We start from the raw sequence: 24,107 nt of genomic DNA, 5'->3' as shown, positions 1-24,107 counted from the left end.
AGGAAGCATAAATATTCTACTTTGAAAAGTAAGCTCTAATTAGGAAATAAAAAAGAAATATTTTTCAATATGTGGGATTACGTGCTGGTTAAATAGTAATGTCTTGACTCAAATTCACTTTCTTATGAAAGCTATTTGAACATCAAGAGTATATTTCTGATGGCTACACTATCCAGGACATTCTTCACTATTACTTTTTTGTGAAATAATTTTTATCCATATTCTTACACTGGCAAGCCTATACAGCTTTCAATCAAAGTGCTACGTAATTTGTTACTAAAACAATTAATACTAAATCACAATACACCAAAATATCTTCTTTCATTTACAAAAACTACAAAATTTAAACCTAAATAATTATTAATAAAATTTAAGGATAAAATTTAAAGGACAAGAAATCATAATGTCATGATAAGTAACTGTGATCTATAAAGGAATTTACAGTCTTTTACATACTGTTATTCCATGGGTATAGATTTTGATATTATAATGTTGAGCTGGCAAGGATTCTTTCTGAGATCAGTTTCCAGCTCTTACGAAATTCTTTCACAGCATGCTACCTCTATATTTCACAGTCTTCTAAATATTCTAATACCATATAAACTCACTGTCAGACTTGTAAATTAGAAGATTAATGTAAGAAACTGCAAACTCTGGAAAGAAAACAGGAGAGTGACAATGAGGGTCACTGGATAAGGATAAAATGGAGATGGATTTGTTTATGGGTTCAAGATTAAACACACAACTTGGCTGTTAGTACAGTGATGGGAAATAGAATAAATCAAAAATGTCCAGTATTATGATCACTAACTGAACAAGAGCAACTTTTTAGAAATTTAATAGAATGGTTAGAAAGGTTACTGTTGGATTCAGAAGTGCCTTCACCATTCTTAAATATGAAACAATTTACAACCAAGTCAGAAATACTACAAATCTCCTCTACCACTATAAAAGATGTTCCACTAAACTTGCATTGAATCACATCCTAATATTAATATGCTGACTGATAATTCAGTATTTGACTTTAAGTTTTATTCTCTAAATTAGGAGGCCATATTAACTCCATAATTTTTCACTATCATCATACTCTAGGTGACTTGTTTCTTGTTTAACTCACAGGATATACAGATTCTGATTTTTTAAATTTTATTTTCACATTTTAATCCAAAAATCTCCTACTGAGTCACCAGTAAGTTCCCTGTAATCAATAATGTTAACTGTCCATTGCCCATGTCTATTCCAGGCATAGCTGGTAAAGCAAGTCCTGTTCCCTGCTTGAACCACATAATATGATGAATACTGTAATTTCTGACTTTAAAGATTCAGCAGCCATCATTTTTTTTAATGGTTTGGTTTGATTACAGACAAAAGCCTCCAAATTCCAGGCAGTTCTCTTTTGTGCTTGACTCGTCACAATCTTCCCATATAACCTCCAATTTGAACTCTGTACAGGTCTTCCTCTCTACCGCCAAGTATTCTTATTATTGCAATTTATTAGCTTAATGTATTACAATTTAAAATGTAAAATGATTTATGAAATCAGCTGGAGAATTGCTCTCAGAGGAAATAAGTTGGCTCCAAACTGTTTGCTCTCTGGATAAAGAGATATTTATCACAAGCACAATTCAAAACTGCAGTTAAAAAAAGAGCAATAGCATTTTGTCGAACAAAACATGCCATATTTCACTTGCTACAAAGCACAAATTGTTTGAAATACACTTAATTATTTTTCCCACTTCATATAAGAGACAATAATGCATTTAACTCAATGGCTGAGCCATGGCTTCAGAAATGCTTACCTCAAGAAAATCTTTAGGTGCATAAACAGGACGGAAGAGACTTAGATCTGAAATAAGATTTCAATGATGCTACGTTAAAACCAAAAGATGAAAAAAACCATGCAATTCTACCATTAATGTAACACAATCTAACAATTTCAATAAGATATTAGAGCAAGGACTAAAATAACATTATCACAAATATCATGGCTACAAACACAACAAGTTCTCCAAGATTATGGAGTGCCTTAGTTTTGTAAACTCAAAGTGAACAGTAGTCACCAGAAGCTTTTTATTTATTTAATACAAGTTTTTAGATTGAAACATTTTTAAGACATGGGAGATACACAATATTCAAAAGAGGGATTTTTTTTTGTTTTAACAACATAGATTGTTGAATTAAAACATACTGCCATCAAATTAAAAATTGAGACTAGTCATAAACAATCCATGAAAAGTATTTGCCAAAACAGTGCTAGTACTGTTATACAAACTAGTACCTTTGCAGAATAATTTGTTTTAAGGAACCTGGATATTAACTAACAAGGCAGTTAGCCTTGCTCTCCCAAAGGATATGACTGACTATTCTGTGTAAGTGCTATTTTTATCTTTTGTTAATAAAACACCTGATCTTAATTACCTATAGTTCTGAACATTTTCTTTCTATTAGCCTGAGCTTACACTAACAGGAGCAGTACACTAGCTACATAAAGCTCTAAAGCTCTGGAACAAGAAGTATTATTCCATAACCTCTCAGTGATGATACAATAACTTGAAACAAAATAAAATTGAAATAAATATTTATTTATGCATAATGATATATTACCAATGAGAAACAAAGATTTTAAACAGTTTACCACGAAGTGATTACATTAATCTTTGACTGACAAATAATACGTATATGCTATTTTTCTATGTACAAAAAAGTTAATGCACACAAATTTAGTTAACCATACCTGGCTCATCAGTTCCCATTTCATTCCATTTATTAAGCAGTTCTTTCTGTTCACTTACAGGCCTCTGAAAGGCAAAAGAAAGTAACTCTTCTTTTAACAGAATGAGTAAAACCATGCCGATTTAAAATACACCAGTTAATGTAACACTTTCAAAAACAGACTGCACTAGCAACACAAATTTATCTTGCTAACAAATTATCCCCAGCTTAACAGTATATTCTACTATAGCAAGTCCAAGTTCCAGTTCAAAGCAAAAAGAAGGCCATTAAATAGTTTCATGAGTTTACTAATGGATTTTAGACTATTTAGCAGTCAGTTTTATATTACTGAATATTTACTGCTCATTTCATAGAGCTTTTGGACTTTGTAATCAAATTCCTGTCGCTGGCACAGTCATGAAAAGCAAACACAGCTGCATCCTTTATCTCATACGATGAACCACAGAGGTTCTGCTACCTATCATAGATATACAACAGGAGAAAAAAAAAGACTAAAACATTCTAACATCATTCCCCAATTCCATAATCTTTAAAATTAAAGCCTCTAAATTAATTTAAAAAAAAAACACAACAAAACCAAAACAAAGCTGAATGACAAACAAAATTAACGATGTAACAGTATCTCTCTCTGCTAAAGTACCAGTTCAACTCCAGCTTTCTCCAGCACACAAAGTACATTTATATCGTGTACAGGCTATACACCTACAAGTTACACAGTTAAGTCTGCACACAAAAATGCCCTATTAAGACCAATAAATGCAGCAATTAGTCTCCTAACACACTGCTCCCTCAGGAGGCTAAATACTGCAACAGCAAAGAGGAAGCCTATAGACTTCATCTTCTCCCAAGTAGAGACGATGCATACATTGCCACTATCCTTGAAAATTATTCTGTAGTAAAATTATCTGGATACTGGCCTTTCAGCTTTTGATAACCATGTATAAAATGAGCACTACATTACAAGTGTGCAAGACAAGGCTTCGTTGTCAGTTTGGCAATAGAGAGTTAATAGTACATTACCTTCTGGGCTAGCGGAATACTGAGCTCTGTGCACATGCTGTTTAGACTTTTTAGAATTCGCTTCTCCCAGCTTCCCTAAAACATTAAAAAAAAAAAAAATTACATGGATTTTCTCTTTCCTCCAATTGCATTGATCATGTAATCACAAGCAGCTTTTAAAAATCATATATAAGAAAGGATAGGAAGAGTCACTGACTGACATCTGCAAGAATATTAATGTAATATTTATATGATTGTTTCAATGGAAACAATAAGACAAAGAGATTTCATCACTTACACCATAATAAAGAACCAAAAAAATTGTTTGTACTTCAGATCTCCAAAAAGCATGTATTTCACAATTACTGAGTTTTGACATATGCCTAATGATCAAGCTTCCTTATATATCAACATTTAATAAATTTTTCAAATTAGTAAGCAGAGCAATCAACTGTATACAGACAATGCCTTCTCCACTTTGCGACCTGAAAACAATGCACACCTTTCTCCAGAGAAGGTATCTTAGATGTTTACAGCAGTTAAAAAGTCAGAAATCTGGTATTCTGTAACGCTCAAAAACCAGTTCAATAAACAAGCAGGAAAACAGAAACAGACAATGCCCCAGTAGCAAGCGGTCAGCTTATAAAGCAATCAGATTTTTCCGACTATTGCATTAGACTTCAAACTTACCATATGGTGCCTAATCCATGGATAATTCCTCTGAAGTTAATGCCAACTAGTACTGACTTCCTAGTTGACTGACTTAGGATTTTGCTTATGTGATTACAGCAGCACTGATGGATTTTATAATTAATTTAATTTTCTGTGGATGATGAGTCAGGCCCCAATCAAACAAATGCAAAGACTCCTGTTAATGTCATTTAGCTCTATTTATTATTTGTAATTTGCTCTAGACATAAATTCTACAACAGTTAGCTACTGTCTAACCACATATTCCTCAAACTTAAAGTTCTGTCCGAAATAGGCTGCAGTTTATTAGCCAGGAAACAAATGAAGGGGAGAGCAGATGTTCAGATCTTCTGTTAAAAAATAAATGTTATATCTTGTCTATAATTGATCCATGTTAACTTCCGTTTACAAGGCCCTCTCATGACTTTTCCATCAAACAAATCAGCTATCTTTGACCAGAAATTTCTTCTCAAAACCAAGTCACATCTTCACCTTCTCTTGTATAAACAAATCACATCCTAGTATTGACTGTAAGGAATGTTTTCAAAATTGTAGTATTTTTTATAATATTCTGCATATTTTTTTATTTAACTGTATTATCATATTCAAATGCCTTCCAAATGCTGCTATTCAATACTATGCCACAAACCAGTTTTTCTTTCACAGATGGGTATGTGAGAACATTTACAGTACCCTATTTGCTGAGAAGTGTGTTATTGTTGCTGGAAGAAATAAGAAGTGAGAAGAGCACAAAGACTACTAAGCCATACAGGACAAGAAAATAGAGACAAAGAGGGAATACAGAGGCGTTAATAGCAGTTTAAAAGACAAAATGAAATAATCAAGTTCAAAATTAAGGGGAGAAAAAAAGCACAGCTATGCTTCAAGATAGAAAAGCTACAAAAGAAGCACACAGGAGGCAGATGGCAGCTTTGTAAGACTGAGAACCAGCTCATTCCATGGAGCAATGGAGGTCAATACTCTCAGTGTAACTGACAACTACAAGATCAGACATTTACCCACTTAACGTGGTGGGGATGCAATATGTTAGTAATAAACCACTGCTGGACACTCAAACTGTGCCAAAATGCAGCCTTCAAGGCTCTGCCTAGTACAAGATGTTCAAATAAAAGCAACCAAGTCAAAACAAAAGTGAAGGTTTCACAGCCTCACCTCACCAAGCAAGAACCCCAAGACAGTGTGAACAGAAAAAGAATGCAGTATCCTCAACTGAAATAAAAGCCAAAGGCAGAGTTCACAAAGTAATTTCATTGATGGGAAAAATAAATTTTCCAAAATGATTCCCATGATTTTATGAAGAAATGTAACACTAAGAAAATACGTTGCTGGGATTGCTCTGGTTACAATGATAACCTTCAGTACATTACTTGAGACCAAGGAAGGCAGTACTGCAATTTGCAAACAATTTTCAACATGCCTATTACAAATCAGATTTATCTTGCCCTGTAGCAACTTATAAACTTTCACTGCAGTTAAATGAATCTGTGTGGTCAACAAATAAACTAAACAGAAACATGTTACAATTACATAAACTATCTAGAAGTAGTTATTTTTTTCCCCACAATAATGAATCCTAAAACTCTTTCTTCTAGAAGACAAGACAGAAACGTGATTCTTTTAGAGTGTACCTAAGACCTACTCTGTGGGTAGAATTCAAGGTGTCTGGACTCAGATTTCACTGGGTACATTTTCTCTAATCAAAACCTGTAAATTTCAAAAATAAATAAATATAGAAACAATGTCAGTACCGTTCTCCTTCTGATGCTCATGAACTTTTAATTTGGCTATAAGAAATACTGCTGAAGCTTCTTTGATAAGAGGCATAACTTAATTTAGGACACAGGAAACCAAAGCAATACATGATCCAAGAGAGATCTGAAAATCCCTTAATCCAACTTCTGTAACAAGGAACACAAATTCTTTTAGGAATAGTAAAAATGTTATCAAATTTCTTTTGACTTTAATAATTTTCAGAGAAAATACCATTTTTTACAATTATTCAAGCGCTCCAGTTTATTTCCTCAAAGAGATTTAGAAACTAGGATAGGTGAACTGACTATTGAAGGAAGACATTTTAAGTAAACCTTCCACAGTCACAACACTAGAATTTAACATACAGCATTGTAATTTTAATTTTTTTTTTTTTTCTGAGTATAGCAGTCTCCTTCAAAAAAGAAAAGCAACTTAGCTCTTCTTTGTCCTTTAGGATTATTTAACTCTTCTGGGATAAATTCGGATATGAATGGGAAGAGGTCTAATATACATCAGAAAGTTCCTAGTACCCACGGTCCTATTGAAATCAACTGTAACGTTACACATATTTATAAATAGGACTGGGGAGTGCTCTACCTCTCAACACCCACAGGTCAGAATGCTTTGTCAATTGTGTCTGTATAGCATGTAAAACATGGGGAATTTGGTCTCAGTTGTGGAAAAAACTACCAGGATATCAATAGCAAATGTAATAATGTACTTCAAGGTAATTTTCGAATTATCTGTTGTTTACGTATGGACTTCCTTCAAAATGCAAGATCTGAAAATGAGTGAAGAGGAACATAGTACTGGGAGGAAAGGATTTGCTTTAGTGACGCTCCAGTCCAGCAAGATCTTCACAGATTTGGCTAGAAGCATGGATGTAAAGACTCTAATGAAGCAAGGGACAAACAGGTTAAAAGTACAGATACCTATAGTCTTCTATCTTCCAAGAAGTCGGAAGTGCAGCCCACCAGAGGACAATTTGTCTTTTCAGGTCCCTGTATTTTCAGATAGCAAGCACTGGAACAGGCTGCCCAGGGAAGTGGTGAAGCCACCATCCTTGGAGGTATTTGAGACACGTGCAGATGTGGTGCACAGGGACATGGCTTTGTGGTGGACTTCGCAGTCTTAGGTTAAGGGTTGGACTCAATGATCTTAAAGGTCTTTTCCAACCTAAATGATTCTGTGATGCTGCTCAAGTAGAACACACTGAACTATCCTTAAGATTTCTTTAAGTAATATATCAGAACTCTCTTTTTTGTGAATGCATTCCAGTACTCTAGCTTTAAGAACAGCCCTACCTTCATGAAGTTACAGTGTACTGCAAAAGATCACCCACAGTTTCTGACTGCACAAATTTTAGAAAAAAACATCTTCTTCATTGGAGACACATTTAGAAGTAATGGAACAAAACTTTGAAACAGATCAAGGAAGAGTAAGTATTATTATTTACTATTATTATTTACTCAAAAAAAGATGCAATCTCCAGAGCAGGCAGGGTATCTCAGATTGCACTAAAGACAGCTAAGTTGTCTGAAAAGCAACATCTTTCCAGTTCCCGCTGTGGAAAGCAGCTCTTCTGGAAAAATATTAATATAGTTCTAATTACTGATTCAAAGTCTTTCCAATAACTGATATCAAAGTAAGATCAGTTTCAAAGTACCACCATTTCTTTCGAGAATTCCAAAATAAAGTATAATTAATTAAGGCAGAAAAGGATAAAGAAAATGTCAACAAGCTCATAACAATGGAAACAGCATCTTAAAGCAGCTGCTTTCCAACACAGAATTAGCTGCTCCTTCCCTGTTTTATTACTCCTATGCTTTGTAATTGGATGATGGGGCATTGTTTCTTATGCAATTATCTCCTCAAGTTTACTTGCTTAATGTTTCTCTCAAACCCCTGAAACATATACACCTCGCTTAGAGCTAAAAACAGGAAAAAAATCTGTTTGGATTAAAACAGCAGTGCAAACTTCCGAATTATATATAATATTGTAGAATCATCATGATAGAAGTTCCTGTTGAGATTTACAGTATTTGGTTTGTTGTGAACTTAGTAAAATTTACATATGACAAAATTAAAAGAGAGCTTCATGGGAAGTATCAGACTGTAGGAACACTTCCTAACATTTCTTTGGACTCAGTTTCTCATGCTTCTCTTTAGCTCTTTTTGCTTTTATTGTTATGTTTTTTATTTAATTCTTCATTGCTGTTTGCAGTAGAGTTGTCCTAAATCTAGTAAAGGGTGTTGTGTTCCCAGTGAACTCTGGGAGCAAAATAAACATTTTAAGAGGTCTGCAATCATCTCATCAAGATTTAGATATGAAAAAAGTCAATACCGCAGTTCAAAGGATTCAAGAATGTTTCAATTCACACCAGTCTCTGTTGAGCAGGTAAAGCAAATTAGCAAAGTTCAAATTTTTAATCCTAGAATTTAGCGTTAGAATCCTAGAATTAGAATTTAATCCTAGAATTTATTCCTAGAATTAGAAACCTAGAATAAGATGCATAGTCTTATGCAATAATCCTGCTGTTTAACAAGGTGGGGAGAGGGGAGCTATCTCTCCAAAATTTGAACGAGACCAAATACCTCAGAAAACACTAGGGATGTGAAGTGACCTGATGCTTTAAAGAACAGTCCTAAATACTATAGCGGACATTTTTTCAGGAAATAAAAAAACACAAGACCTAGTATTTTTCTGTCTACAAAAGACCTAAAGCAGCTGTACTAAGTGATCTATCTTCACCCAAACACAGGACCAGCTCTCCAGCACACACGCTTAGAAAACAGACATTATGTTACATTAAGATGCAAAGATATTTAAATATTTATGGCAGAAAAATATTTAAATATTTAAAATATTTAAATATTAACAGCAATGAGTAGTAACGCTGTAAATCGTTCAGTGCAGAAAAATATTTACTACTCATTGCTGTTAATTATCTTTTCCTAGAAAGCAGTTTTTTCTCTTGAGGCAGTGAAGAGAATAAAAGCTTTAGTTTGCCACCTAAGAACAAGAAAGCAGAACCAATTGAGGAGAAAAAAGGGTTAATTAGGAAAAATTTAAAATCTCCTCTGGAAAAATACTAATATAGTTCTAATTACTGATTCAAAGTCTTTCCAATAACTGATATCAAAGTAAGATTGTTTTCAGAGTATTACCTTTCTTTCCAGAATTCTGAAATAGAGTAAAAATAATTAAGACAGAAAAGGATAAAGAAAATGTCAACAAGATCATAACAATGGAAAGAGCATCTTAATTGGTGGCTGTGCTTAATAAAAAATGTTAATGGAAAACATTTTTCTGCCAAGATAATTTTTGTCAATAGCACCAAAATATTCTTTTCCAACTGCTGTGATGCTAAGAGACAAATAAAGAGAAAAAAAATCTACCTACAAATAAAATAAAACCAGTCTTCTACCTTCAAAACACTAATTAGATTTCCAGCATGGTAAGCTTCTGCTTTTCTCTCTTTCTCAAAAGGTATTAACAACCCGTATATCTGCATTTTAGCTACTTCCAAATATTTTAAACAAACAAAATCTTTGAAATGCTGATTTTGTAAGCTTTTACATTGTTTATTACCCTTTAATCAAAAAGAGTAACAGAATAAAACCTAGTTGTGATTAAACCTATTACCTACAGGGATAAACGTGTGTGTATAATCACTCACTCACTCACATACATACCTCCGCGGTTTTAGAAAATGTTCATTTCCTAACTGTGTATTCATTACTATTTCACAATTATCACCATTTATCAATCTTTCTCTATGAAAAGGATTCATACGCCTTTATCAAAGAGCCGTATTTCAAGAAAGGATTTGAAAGAGGACCTACTGGTTTTGTCCAGGATAAAGCTAATTTTCTTCACAGTAGATGGCATAGTGCTGTGCTTTGGATTTGTGACCAAAACAGTGTTGATAACACAATCATGTTGTAGCTGTTGCTGAAAAGTGTGTACATAGCTTCAAGGCCTTTTTCTGTTTGTCATGCCTCCTCACCAGCGACTAGGTTGGGAGTGCACAAGAAGCAGGGAGGGGACAGAGCTGGGACAGCTGACCTCAGGGGAACAAAGGGATATTCCAGACCATATGACATCATTCTCTAAATAAAAAAAGCTAGGAGAAAGAAGGAGGAAGTAGTGGACGTTCAGAGTTAGGGTGTTCACCTGTACAAGTAACTGTTATGGATGATGAAGCCCTGCCTTCCTGGAGATGACTAAACATCTGTCTGCTGATGGGAAGTAGGGAATGAATTCCTTATTTTGCTTTCTTGGCATGTGCAGCTTTTGCTTTACCTATTAAACTGCCATCATCCGTCTTTATCACAAGTTCTGTTCACAAAGGCTTGTAGTAATAAGACAAGGGGCAATGGCTATAAACTGGAGAGGGGCAGATTTAGGTTAGACATAAGGAAGAATTTCTTCACATGAGAGTGGTGAGGCACTGGCACAGGTTGCCCAGGGAAGTCGTGGATGCCCCATCCCTGGAGGTGTTCAAGGCCAGTTTGGATGGGGCCTTGGGCAGCCCGATCCGGTGGGAGATATCCCTGCCCATCACAGGGGTGATGTCCCTGCCCATCAACTGGATGATCTTTAAGGTCCCTTCCAACCCAAACTATTCTATTCTATGATTCTCTCGGTTTTGACCTTCTTATTCTCTCTCCCATTCAACTGGGAGGGAGTAAGAGAGTAGCTGAGCTGCCTGCGAGGGTTAACCCACCCCAGAGGATATGGATACCTAATACTTTCTGACACAGGGCTATGAAATCTTGAAACTAGCCAAGACAGGACCTTCTCTTACTCGTTTCTAAACTATCAGAACAGTCCTTTCTATAAAGAGCTAAAAATGTTTGTTACTGTAAGTACTGTTTACGCTTCTACCAAATAATAACCAATGAAACTGGTTTAGACAAACATACACATTGATATACCTCTGTGGTTTTCACATTAGTAAGCTGAGTGATTCTTCTCAAGCAGTAAATTGTGGCATTACACGTCACACCACAGAATAAAAATCATTTAATACAATTTTGTCCCTGATGCTAAAGACTGAAACCTAGGACAGCATCATAAGACTCACTAGAATAAGCAATAATACGATTGAAAAAGTAACACAATTTATTGACTACTTCGTAAAAGAATACTGCAATATATTTCTAGGCACGGCTGAGTTAAATACAATTTCATCCTTACCTCAGATATTTTGGTTACCTCATATTCTTAAAGCCTTTCTTTACATTTTTATGCATATTTATTTCAAATGACATATATTGGTGAAAAATAAAATCAATGAAGCAAAACCATTTTTCCAACATTAAAATCCTCATTTAATCTTTCATAGTCCAGTTTCTTTTATTCTCCTTCAATATGCCTTAACCTCCTTAGCTCTATATTTTTCATCTTCCTTTCACATTTCTAAGTACCAAATAAACATCTCTCTTCTTTCTCAAGATCTCATTCTCTCTGCAGGCTGTTGTCTTGTATGCAGAACTGCCTATATGTGCCTCTTCAACACCTACAGCTACAGTTTTTCTTCTTCCCAAGAAAATCAAATTATCCTTCTTGACATAATTCACATTGTCTCTAATTTACAATATTCACCTACCTGCCACTATATCCTACTTCTTTCATGGTTGGACAATTACTTGAGCTTTTTTTGTATGAATGTAAAATGTCACATAAACAACCTTATTATTAACTTTGATGCAATTACAAATTTGTGTTTTTCCTGAAGTATAAAACCTAGAAACTGTACAACAGTATACAAAGTAAATCTCAAATAGTCTGATACAAACAGTAAAATTGATAACCAACCTGTGCTTTCCTCATATAAGCTAACGGTTCTTTCATATGCTCAGGTGGTGCTGCAGGATGACAGGGCGAAGGAAACCTTAAAGAAAGCATACTGTATTTTAGATATCCAGATATTTATTTTGCTTACTTAATCCTGTGTTTGTAAACCTAAACATAACTTCTTTCATGATACCACTGGTAAAACCACCATGGATGTTGATGAAAACCAAAGCATTATTTTTAGAAGTATATATTCCACACCATTTCCTATGGACATAAACAAAATAAAGACATGTAAGTATTAAAAACATTTCAACCCAAGTTCTTTTTATATTAAAAATAATACTTCCTCATAATTCACATATTTGTAAAATAAATTCTATGAACAAATCGGGCATTTTATAAGTGTGCCCTCTTCACATCATGTCATCTTTGTAACCCCCTGGAACTTTTACTATCCAGGATATTCTGTTATTTCAAGAGCCAATCTAATTTTGGAGGATTTCCTTTCAAAGATCAATAGTGAATATGTAGACATCCAAAGCAATTAGAACTTTGTGGTGTTGACCTAAGCAAAGTTGAATATTCATTCATAAACTGCATTATACCAAAATATAAAAGCTGGAACAAAATTAAAATTAAAACAAAACATTCATTTATCTTCCAGTAGTGCAGATTATTTCCAATGAGTTATTGCCAAACATTTTATCCAGCTTAATTTTAACTGTCTCAAACGTCTTCAGGAAACAAAATTTACACAAACTTTCTTTCACAGTTAGCCTGAATTTTCATCTGTTTCAATGTATTCAGTCAGTTCCTAACACATGACTTTGGGAAATCCTCCCCAAATGTCTTCTCATTTTCAACTGGTCGGGTCATTTTAGTACTTGCTGCTAATTTGTTCTGGACAATTTTGTGCCTACATGGAATCAATACTAATAGTTTTCATCTATTACGGATCTGGCAGACAATGCATCATACACCCATATATACAAATGAAGCAAATGTAAACCATGCAAGTATAATTTCTTAAATGTAAATACTAAATAAACTCACACATTGAGTTCACTATAAACAGCATTCTGAAGCTTCTTTTCCCAGCCTGTTGAAACAAAAAATATCCAGAAGACAACTTTAGAAATCAATTCTAATGGAACATGAATTAGAGTTGCAATCACTAGAGTTTTCTGTCCTGTCTCAATTCAGGTCCACCTACCAGACAGATGGGAAGAGACAATGAAACAATATCTATATAAAACAGGCAAAAGTGTAAGTTGCAAGCTGTATAGAGGTCGAATACCTTTTATTTCCATCTACTGTTCAAATAATTACAACACAATTTTTGGCAAATAACTATGTGCTATTTTTTCAAAGCCACCTTATTATTAAAATATCTACAAATGTGAATAAACACAGTGTTCCTGATTATTATAAATCTTCTATGACTTATCAAATCTTCACGTTACAGTTACATAGCCTACAACTTCTAACGGAAATTGAAAATTCCACTAAGTGTAAAATTTTTGAGAGCACTTCCATGAATGCTAATTTTCATTTTCAGAAGTGACTGAACCCTTGTATCATTAAAAACTTTAAAAAAATTACCAGTATGTTATAAAATGATAAAACCACTTCTTTATGTGTGTCTTTCAAAATGCTGCTGGAATCCAATAACTTTCTCACTTTCATTTCTCTCCATCTTGTTTTATAATCTAGAATCCCTGAGTGTCTGCTTCTGGCTACTATCAGCAACAAGATATCAAGCTACATTAACTACTATGCTCATTATGTATGTCACATATGTTCTCACATAGATCTATACTATTCACAAATGTATCAAAGGAGTCTTACAAACCTGATGTCTTCAGAAAATCCTTAATATCTTCTTTCAGCGATTCCAGTTTAATTTCTGGTTTGTGTAGGCTAACCTAATATGAAGAATAAATAAATGAATAAATACATAAGCATCACACAAGCATTAAAAAGAAAGTAAACCGCATATTTTAAGTTATGAAATAAGAAATACGCCTTAAGTTACACACAAAGCAAACTGCTTTCTGCTAATTTAACAACGGTATAATCATTGCAGCCAAAAAATCAGGTAACTTTTTCTTTACTTGATGTCTTTGCTTTCACTTAAGTGCTAAAAGCTGTATGCAGGGAAGGAAAGAAAAGGGGGGAAAGGGATTATGCAGTGACATATATGCTTACTATTACAAGAAAGTACCCCACATACTTAGCACAAATGCTAAAGTCTACACATCACAGATTTCAGATAAAAACTGTGGACCAAACATTGTCCCGGGCAGCTGTGACTACTGGGTACATAGAACCTCTTGTAATTAAATGCACTCGACACAGACAATTTGGCACCAACCAGCTTTATAACTGTACACTGACACGACCACACAGATGGTGCTGCAGATTTTTCAGCAACATCAGGAGCAGCTGCAATAGCATCTCTTTCTTCCTCTGCAGCTAGACCAAGAGGAGAAAATAAATAGACAACACAGGCCCGAAAGGCCTAGAATTAGAAACTCACAAGTTTCTGTGAAAAGACTTCTAATGCATATTTTCTTAAACATGGAATGTGGAAATAGCTGATCAACACCAGAGAATAAAGCTAGAGGTTTACTAAAGAATAGCAACTCTGGCTGCTAACTTGGAAATAACACCTGGAGATCTGTATGCAACTTACTCGACTGCCACAACAGCTCAAGGCATATGTTAGAAGCATATGGCCACATCATCTGTCTAGAAATGTGAGATATCTCCTACCGAAAGCCACTCGGCAATATGGTGTAGGCATATTGGCTGCTGATTCTATTGCAGCAAGTTATGTTGCTATTAAAAATAAACTTTCACCGGCTTGTGCAGTTTGTCAGCGCTAACAACACTGTTGACAGCATGGCATGCTTTACGTCCATCACACAAACCCAAAAAACTCCATGATCCTATCATTTTGCCTCACGGTTTATACACGAAAAAGGGCATTTGCTGTGCTGAACAGCTTGCTGGAAAGGTTCATCTAGAAGAATTCACAACACAGAATTTTAAGGAAAGCTTTCTATTTTCCCTAATTGAAAGGTGAAAGGGACAATAACGCAGAGACAGTTAGAATCAGCATTAATGCTTGTATTTTAAGTCATCTTACCATTGCAGGTAAGGAAGGCTTTTATATCTGGTTTATCAACTGCAATAGCAAAGAGACTGTAAACATGCTTCTGAGAAAGAAAGGTGACCATAAGCCCAAACTATAAGCTGTAGTGAGCTGCATAACTCTCATGTCAAATGACAAATGTATTCTGTCCAGCACAACTGTAAATGCTGGCAAAGGATCATTGCTAATGGCAGGGAAACAAAGACTTCCAGAGGAATTCTTGGGCAGCTCACAAAATACCCTTTTAAGCAACAGCCTCAAGGAGTATTTTATGAAGGAATTCTTCTGAAGCTACATTGATGGGAAGTCCTATGTCCATTTTGGACTGAGGTATGTCAAGTTGAGTTTATTTAATTTTTTTTGCTGCAAGGCAGTAGTTTTGTACCTCTCTTGAATGAATTTTAAATAAGGTAACATACACCAAACTGGGCACATTGTGCCTTACCATTGCTCAGAAGGTTTTGCCCCTTTTTGTTTGGGTTTAAATATGGCCAATTTTAAGGTTTGCAGGGTGCTTACCTGTGGAGCCTAGTACACATGCTTCAAAATCCTTTCTAGATATGCAAAAGAACCCTTACAAATACAACTCATTGGCAGATGAAGAACTGCAACAACAACAAAAAAACCTCAAAAAATTTTACAATCTCCTAAAAAGTGGGTTCACTGTCTTGACACTGTAAACAGTGCAAAAAGTGACAGAAGTACAATCAGAAGTATTTCAGTTCTCTGCTGTTCACATATCTGTAAAACTTGTGAGCTCTCGGCTCATTAAGGAAGGTCTGACACTCATATTGACAAGCCTTTTTTGTGGTTTCCCCATTAGAGGGGATAAAGGAGTTCAGTCCACACAGACAACTTCCCATTTTCTCTGCCAGCCCAAAAGATGAAACAGAGGACTTTCTTGTAAACTGCTGTTCCCAAGAAAGCCTGTTCCCCAACTGCAGTTAAAAAAAAACAATGACTCTTTTGTATGCAGCAGGTTGGCAGTTGAAAATGAGGGGTAGAGCACTTTGGGGAAAACTTTCTCCAAGGATTACATTACTGCAGCAATCTCCACCAGTCACCTTCATCTCTTCATGCCGATTTATTCTGTCAAGTTCTATTTCATTATTCCTAGCCCTGCTGCAGCAAATATTCCTACACTAATCTGTAATTTATCAGAAATTTTATTTTCAGTCTCTTTCTTGTGTTTTTTTCCTCCTCATGATTGCAAAATCCCCCACTGAGACAAATTTTCATATGAAAAACACGAAAATTCCCCCCTCAAATTATGGGGGCACTTCTGTCCCCATTCTTGACATTTCAGGATGCATTTGCAAAACTGTTCTCCCATTTCCACTTTTCCTTTTGTTTACTTTGTGATTGTGATTGATACATTCCTACAGTGCTAAACAGAGCTACAGAGCCACAGTTACTGTTAAGGACTCATCACTGATCAGTTTTCAAAACAGAAATTAGATACCTAAAAGGTGAGCATCTGGCAGACAGTCCCGCTAGTGGCTGCAGCCAGTTCTAACACAGAAGAATGTACCCTTGCTCTGTATAATATAACAAAGAAGAAAACAGTTATTTCAGAAGGTGAAAGGAAACCCCATCAGAATTGCTTTGCTGCAACTTAACAGAATGGTACCACAGTGGAATTTATATGGGTGTTTATGGGAAATAAATTAAGAAGTCAAGGAGACTTAACAGAGCCATTGTTCCATTATTACTAGAGCAGGTGTCCCCTCCTATTTTTCCCTTTCGACTAACTGATCTAACTTACTTCTGTGTTGCGCTATGCTGCAAAATACATTCAGATGTTTATATTTTAGGTAGGGCATTTGTTTGTTGTAAACTGCTTTGTACAATATTGCTTAAGTCACTTTTGCGTTTTCATCAGCTATTAGCTTTTGGTAGAATTAACAATATGTTGACAAAATTTTGTTTTTATAAAAAGCATTACAACAACTTACACTGATAAAAATGCCTGGCTAAGTTTTACTGGGGAAAAAAAAAAAACACCTTGATGGGATTTGTACTTATTAATTGAATTAATTTTCCGCATGATCAAAATGCCACACGCATGTAGAACTACAGACTCTCCAATTTCAATACTTACACTCTGATAAAATTTCTTCCTTTCCAACAACAACAAAAAAAAATCTAGTATTATAAGGAGGCTATCACAAGCAGGGTAAAGGACAGTGAGCAACACAGGGGAGCAATCTGTGAAGCAGAGAGTGTCAGCCAGACCAGGGAAGAAGTCATGCTATTCAGAGACTCAGTCAGGCCACAATCTGCTTTCATCCACAGTCTTGATTAGCTTCTTGCAAATCAAGAAGGAACCAGCTGTTTGACATTTTTTCATAAAACAAGTTATTACAGTATTTCTTGTCACCTTCTTGACCTGCAGCTGTATTAAAGAGAAAGGACAGTTTTGAAACTTCCAAAATTTTGCCAAACCTTCTGAAAAGTTTGGCAGTAGCAGTGGAGCAGTACTGATCATGCAAGAGGACAGATGAGCCATCAAGGCACAGCACTCACAGCACAGGAAAATATGTAGTGGACGAGCAACATACTGCAAAGACGAGACTTGACACAACAAAGTGTTCCAGCTTAACTCTTGTGTTAAACTATTTCTTTTCTCAGCAAGAATAAACACTGCAGAGAAGTGATCCAACTACACCGAAATATGGAACTGCATGAGATGAACGGGTATTTTTATGCTGCTGCAAACAGCTCTGCAAATAACCTTACACTAGCTAAATATTTTTACAGGCTGTCATAATTTCTCTTCAAAGCCTTTTTGGTTTAGATAATTATGTACACTCTCAGAGCATTTATTACTGCTCATTATGATTTTGCACAAGTGCACAATGTTTTAGCTTTTATTGCTATTATTTCCCAAGTTACAACAAAGCTACCCCAAATATAGTCCAACTTTAGCAGGAGTAAATTCACTGAAAGCTAATAAATATTCACCATTTCTCAAATACTCCATTGTGCCATAGCCAGATCTCATCAGGATCAAGTTGACTCATTAAAAACCACATCAAGTACAACCAGAAGAATTTTCACATAAACTCTCTGAACACTTAAAATCCTACAGATTTAAGAGAGTGCTTTTGGTTTACACATTTCTGTAACAGGAAGAGGAATAATTCTGAGCATAACTAAAGAAATTTCAGTAACTATAGAATTACACTGACAATTTTCCAAACCTTCTACCATTTCTACAGTAATTACACTAAGGGAAAAAGTAAAAATAACATGAGAGTTGAACCAGAGAGCTTCAATTAGCCTCATATAGGAATAAGCAGCTTCAAGTGTTATGTTCTCCCACAGCATACATTTTTAATAATATAATTTTGATGTTTAAATAAGTTTTCTAGGTTTTGTTTGAATATAAAATTACTGCCGCAAATAAAACAGACATTTGCAAGGTAAAACCTGCAATCTATATTACTAAAAAATAAATAAATAAATCCATGAATTGAGCTTGCATGGCTTCTGAACTCCATAATCCATTCAACGTATTCACAACTGCATTCTATTTCAAATGTACCATACTGCAAATGTTACTGCTGCACCATTTAAACCAAAGCACATGCTCCATCATGAGGGCATAGTAAGCCCTCTGTTAAATACAATGCATGAAAAGGAATCATTAATTATCTGTGATGACTCATGAGCCTACATTTATTTGCTAAGTTTCATTAAATAATTGCTACATTTCTCAGAAACACTCTCCTTCTAATTTGATCCTTTACTCACGTAGGGATCAGTACCAATTCCTTTTCTTAACTGTTGGAGGAAAATATCATTAAAATAATACTCTCAGATTTCTTGCAAACTATTCAATCTGCATAAATAAAAAATGTTTACCTGTATGCCCGGTAGAAGCACACAGTTGGACAATACCCCAGCTAGCACTCCCAAAGTAAACTCCTCCTCTCCTTCTTCGCCCCATCTGAAGTCTTCTGAATTCTACTTTGATTAGTATTTTCTTTAAACCTTTCTGGTACTAGTCACAGGTCTGTTCAAAGAGTGTTGTCAGAGTTCTCACCACTGGACAATCATTCCAGTCATGATATATCCCGGCATATGTCCCCTCCACATCTTACCCTTACCTTCAGGTACCCCCTACAATTTTTTTCACAGTCCCAGGCTTAGTAGTCAGTTGTTAGACTGGGGTGGGATGAGGTGTCAGGCCCGATTCTTACACTGAAGTTGCCACTTTTAGCTTACTTTGACAACCAGTACCCTGTTTTTTCACAAGTTCTCCTTAAATTTGTTCCACTACAGGCACAGTTACAATAAACAAATCTGAGAACACCCACACAGAAAACGGCTGGAGGGATTCCTTGTATTGCAAGTCTTCATTTTTCAATTTAAAACATAATTTAGAACCTTTATTATTTTTTTTATTTTCACCTCCTGTTTCAGAAAAGTTCTTCAGCATTAAACTACTGAAGTTTTTGGTTGATTGGTTGTTGTTGGTGGTGGGGTTTTAACTTTACTTGTTATTTACCTTTAGCCACTAGACGTTCCAGGCAACTCAGAGTCAGACAGTTTTCTATTAGAGGTTGGAGAGAACAAAAATTAAGATTGATTAATCTTAAATAAATCATGAAGCTGAGCTTCTTTCAAGCATGATGAAAAGCAATGTTTTTGAACTGTCTGCAAATGAATATGTGCTAAAAAAAAGTAGAACTTTTTAAATATCTCTGAACTATTCAATTTTTATTGTCAGTTCACTGACATTTTTTCCCTAAAACAAATTTTTAGCAAGATTTCACAAAAATTGTTATCAAACTGCATTTTTTTATTTGAAGATGTCCATATCTCTTTTTCTAATCACCTCTAATTTTTACCTTAAAACCATCCACAATTCAGAAAAGGAAGAGGAAAAAAGCAAACAAATCTGGTTACAAACTCACACAGAGAAAGCTGTCCCTGAGAAACTGAGATCAGGTCTCCTACAATACCCCATTAGCCCCAGTAGCAATTCTACCCCATGAAAAGCTACTGTTTAATATTTTGGCTCTCAGTAACTGTTACTCTTTCCTTTCAAACACACTACAAAATATGCTCAGAAGAAATTTCAGAGTAAATGACACGCATATTTACACTCTTTCCTGCATTAATCACAGGACCACACTTGGCTTGGAAGGGACCTTAAAGATCATCCAGTTCCAACACTCATGCCATAAGCAGGGACACCCTCCAGTGGATCAGGTTGCTCATAGCCTCATCCAACCTGGCCTTGAATACCTCCAGGGACTGGGCATCCACAGCTCTTCTGGGCAACCTCTTCCAGTGCCTCACTACCCTCACAGTAAAAAATTTCTTCCTAATATCTACTCTAAATCTACTCTCCTTCAGCTTAAAACTGTTACCTTTTGTTAACTGCATGCACAGTATCAACATACCAAAACTCAACCTACAAAAACAACTTGACGTTTATGCTTCAAATCATCACTAACAAGCATAGGACTACCTCAACTCAAATCCTCAGGCAAAAATGTGATTATCTTAGCATTCCCAGAGCTAAAGCAGTGACAGCAAATCATGCAGTGCCCATGCCAAACTTCTTTCAGAGAGACTGCATGTCACAGTCCTTGACTGCAGCTCAAGGTCTCACTGACAGCCAAGGGTAGTGTTGGCATGATCCATTCATAACCACAGGGCTACTCTACCAGCTCTCACAAATAACATCAGGATATTGTACTGTTCTCATTAACTCATGAAAGAAACTGTTCATTTTGAGCTCTCCTTCCTAGGCATTAACAGAAGAAGTGAATTTACAGAACAGTTTTTTGCCGAAATACTGTTTGTGAGACTACACGACCTCTTAGGTACTTGAGGCACTACTATAATGGACCTTACAATCCATCCTGACTCTTGCGTTTCCAGAGACAGTAAATATTTCTAAGGAATAAGTATCAGCAATGTCATTTTCTACTCTGACAGATAAAAAACAGCCCTTCTAAAGGTGAAGTATAACTCTAGTATAAATATATAAACCAATAATAAATTTTATTCTGACACATTATCTCAAAAGATTCTCAAAATATAGTATGTGTCCCCCAAAATCACTTAAAATTGTCTAAAAAGGGACCATTTCTAAATCAATGTTGCAATCGGTGCAGATGAAACATTGTTCAGAACCTGCTAATCAGCAGCAAAAACCCCCACCACTCCTAATGATAAACTGGAGTTCAGGTGTGATGCACAGCAATAACAAAGACTGCATATCTGATAACGCAATTTCAGAAATACTCCATGTAGTGGGAGGGAAATTAAGCAACAGTTTAGTACAAGAGTGGCAAAATTCAGAAACCTTCAGGATTTCATACAACTGCTAAGGGATGAACAAAGATAACTCACTGGTACTGCCTTTGCAACTGCATAGTATAGCACTAGTACACCTATACAAGCACTACAAATAAAACAAGTCTATGCTGTACATGAAAGAAAATAAATGCATGCAAGGTCAATAAAAAAATATTCAAGATCAAGGAGAACATACAGATTCCTGGCAAAAAGGGTGTACATTTGACCCTATTAATTTAAGTTACAAGTTCTGAAAGATGACTCTTAACGTTGAGAAATCCTCTAGGTGATGTATCTAAAAATTTTCCACTATTCCAGATCACTACACTGAATTATAGCTTTGATTTAACCTTCTATAAACTCTTCAAACACCTACTCTAAGAATCAACCTGAACATTTCTTGCTCCGTTTCTTTTTTTTTCCCTTTAGCATTTCATACAACTAGAACAGTCTTCTAACCTAAACATACACACGTTTTTTTCTTCTCCAATAAATTTGTAAAAGTGTCCTGCAAAGCTATCATGACAGACTTGGCTGTGGTCATTACAGTGTGTTTTATTTATTTTACAAGTTACCTTTATTATTTGATTATGCAGAGTTTTCACTTGTATTGAGTAAATTGATATGCTGTAGAGTCAGGGAAAGCACCCACCAGCAGCACTGAAACACCCTGCCAAGTCGTGAGGACACAGAGCTTCCTTCCGTTTCACAATAAACATGTAAAGTATCAAACAACTGTAGTAAAATCAGGCTTCACCAGACAGAGACAAAAGAACGAACGCAGAGGTGTTAATTTTATTGTAATTAGCAACTGAGTTGTTAAAAGAGAGTCCCATTTTGAAATCTCTTCTCTTCCTTTATTGAGGACAAGGCCTGGCATTTGACTCTCCCTACCTCATGTTAGGCCATCTATTTGGGACATTGAATTCCCCAATACTTAGCAGAACCCAACACCTGTACTATTTTATAATTCCAGCCCTCTTCGAGTCATGCACATTTACTTACTCAAATCTAGAGAGCAATCAGTCCAGAGGAGCAAAGCAAATACATGTACATTTAAAATAGCGTTTAGAAATCAAACCAGCGAAGGAAAAAGAGGAAAAAAATGAAAAGGCACACAGTGATGTCACTTGCTATGGAAAGCTTTAGGGACATTCAGAGGAGAAAATCCTGTTTCTTTTAAAAACCAAAGAAAACTAAGGCAGATAGTGGACATTCTATCCTAAAAAAATTAGAAAAACCTGTTTAAGCACTACTTATATATAAAAAAAAGAAAAAAAAATCCCAAGATTTCACAAAACTCAACCAAAAATATTCCAGTAACACACAGGAACCATTATAGAACCATTATGATGCTATTATGGTCAGGAAATTGACAAAACCTTAATCTGAAACAGCCTAAATGAAGTTCAGATGAAATACGAAAATCTAGATTCATGCAGAGATAAGTTACTAAATGTAAAAAAGCAACTGCTTTCTTAGTAAAAAAAAAAAAAAAGTACTTTCATGTTTTCATGTGCATTTTTAATTTTCACTTCTTTTCAACAAATCCTGATTTTCTTAGGGGCACTCTGGAAGAGGAAGGAGGAGGGAGGAATATGTAAAGCTTTCCAAATTAGAGATTAAAACACAAAGTGAATCGTTTTAGGAACTACTTGAAGCAATGAGATTTTAAGAGGATATTCTTCATATTCCCTGATAAAGCATTCATTCCCAAGGGGAGGAAGGATAAACACAGCTCTAGAAACCAACCAAACCGCTCTCAAGCTCCGTGGAGGGGAGAAAGGAGGAGAGAGGGGTGAGGGAGGAGAAGGGAGGGGGGAAGGGCGAGGGGGAGAGGGGGGAAGGGAGGAGAGGGGAGGGGGGGGAAGGCCGAGAGGGGAGAGGGGAGGAGGGCGAGAGGGGAGAGGAGGTAGGGCGAGAGGAAAGGGGGGAGGGCGAGGTGGGAGAGGGAGAGGACGAGAGAGGGAGAGAGCGGGGGGGAGGGAGGAGGCCCCGCTGCGGCCTCTCGGTCTGGGCCGGGGGCGGCGGCCGGGAACAAAGCGCCGTGTCGGGGATCGGGACAGGGAGGCGGGGCCGGCGGTGGCGGGGCCGGGTGGGGGCTCACCCGGGCCTGTCGCTCCAGCTGGGAGTGGAGGCTGGAGCCCTTGAGGCGCTGCACGATGCGCGCTATGGTGAGGGACAGCCCGCTGTCCGGGTCCAGCATCGCGGTGCCACCCGCGCCCGCGTCACCGGGCAACGGAGCGAGCCGGGCCGCTTCCCGTACCTCCCCCGGTCAGAAAGCGGCGCCCGGCACAAGGGTTCCGCCCGGCACAAAGGTTCCGGGGTGCGCGCCTTGGGGCGGGGGGTATAACGGGTTATTGCTAGAAAGGAAGGGCGTTAAATGGGAAGAGCAAGATGTAGGCTGGACACTAGGGAGATATTCTTCATGAGAACAGGCTGAGAGTTGGAGTTGTTCAGCCTGGAGAAGAGAAGGCTCTGAGAAGACCTTATAGCGACCTTCCAGTACCTGAAGGGGCTACAGGAAAGCTGGGGAGGGGCTGTTTACAAAGGCTTGTGGTGATAGGACGAGGGGCAATGGGTATAAACTGCAGAGGGGCAGACTGAAGGGAGACCTTATTGCTCTCTACA

The 24,107-nt window shown here is 36.5% G+C and overlaps 1 protein-coding gene across 2 annotated transcripts in view; it reads right to left on the bottom strand.

Moving 5' to 3' along the window:
* TBC1D19 (TBC1 domain family member 19) overlaps nucleotides 1–23,734 on the bottom strand; it is a 61,443-nt gene extending 37,709 nt beyond the window's left edge. For both annotated transcript variants that reach the window (XM_054064945.1, XM_054064944.1), the window contains exons 1-7: nucleotides 23,584–23,734; nucleotides 13,854–13,926; nucleotides 13,055–13,100; nucleotides 12,020–12,095; nucleotides 3,754–3,828; nucleotides 2,735–2,798; nucleotides 1,800–1,846 (exon numbers count right to left, since the gene is read on the bottom strand). In XM_054064945.1, coding sequence (XP_053920920.1) covers nucleotides 1,800–1,846; nucleotides 2,735–2,798; nucleotides 3,754–3,828; nucleotides 12,020–12,095; nucleotides 13,055–13,100; nucleotides 13,854–13,926; nucleotides 23,584–23,682 — 480 coding nt within the window. In that variant the 5' untranslated portion in view covers nucleotides 23,683–23,734. The remainder of the gene's footprint in view (nucleotides 1–1,799; nucleotides 1,847–2,734; nucleotides 2,799–3,753; nucleotides 3,829–12,019; nucleotides 12,096–13,054; nucleotides 13,101–13,853; nucleotides 13,927–23,583) is intronic.
* Nucleotides 23,735–24,107: the final 373 nt, after the last annotated feature.

The sequence above is a fragment of the Cuculus canorus genome, chromosome 4 (assembly GCF_017976375.1).
Source record: "Cuculus canorus isolate bCucCan1 chromosome 4, bCucCan1.pri, whole genome shotgun sequence".
Taxonomy (NCBI): domain Eukaryota; kingdom Metazoa; phylum Chordata; class Aves; order Cuculiformes; family Cuculidae; genus Cuculus; species Cuculus canorus.
Note: the sequence above shows the minus strand (reverse complement) of the source record. Positions and strands in the feature narration are given on the sequence as shown.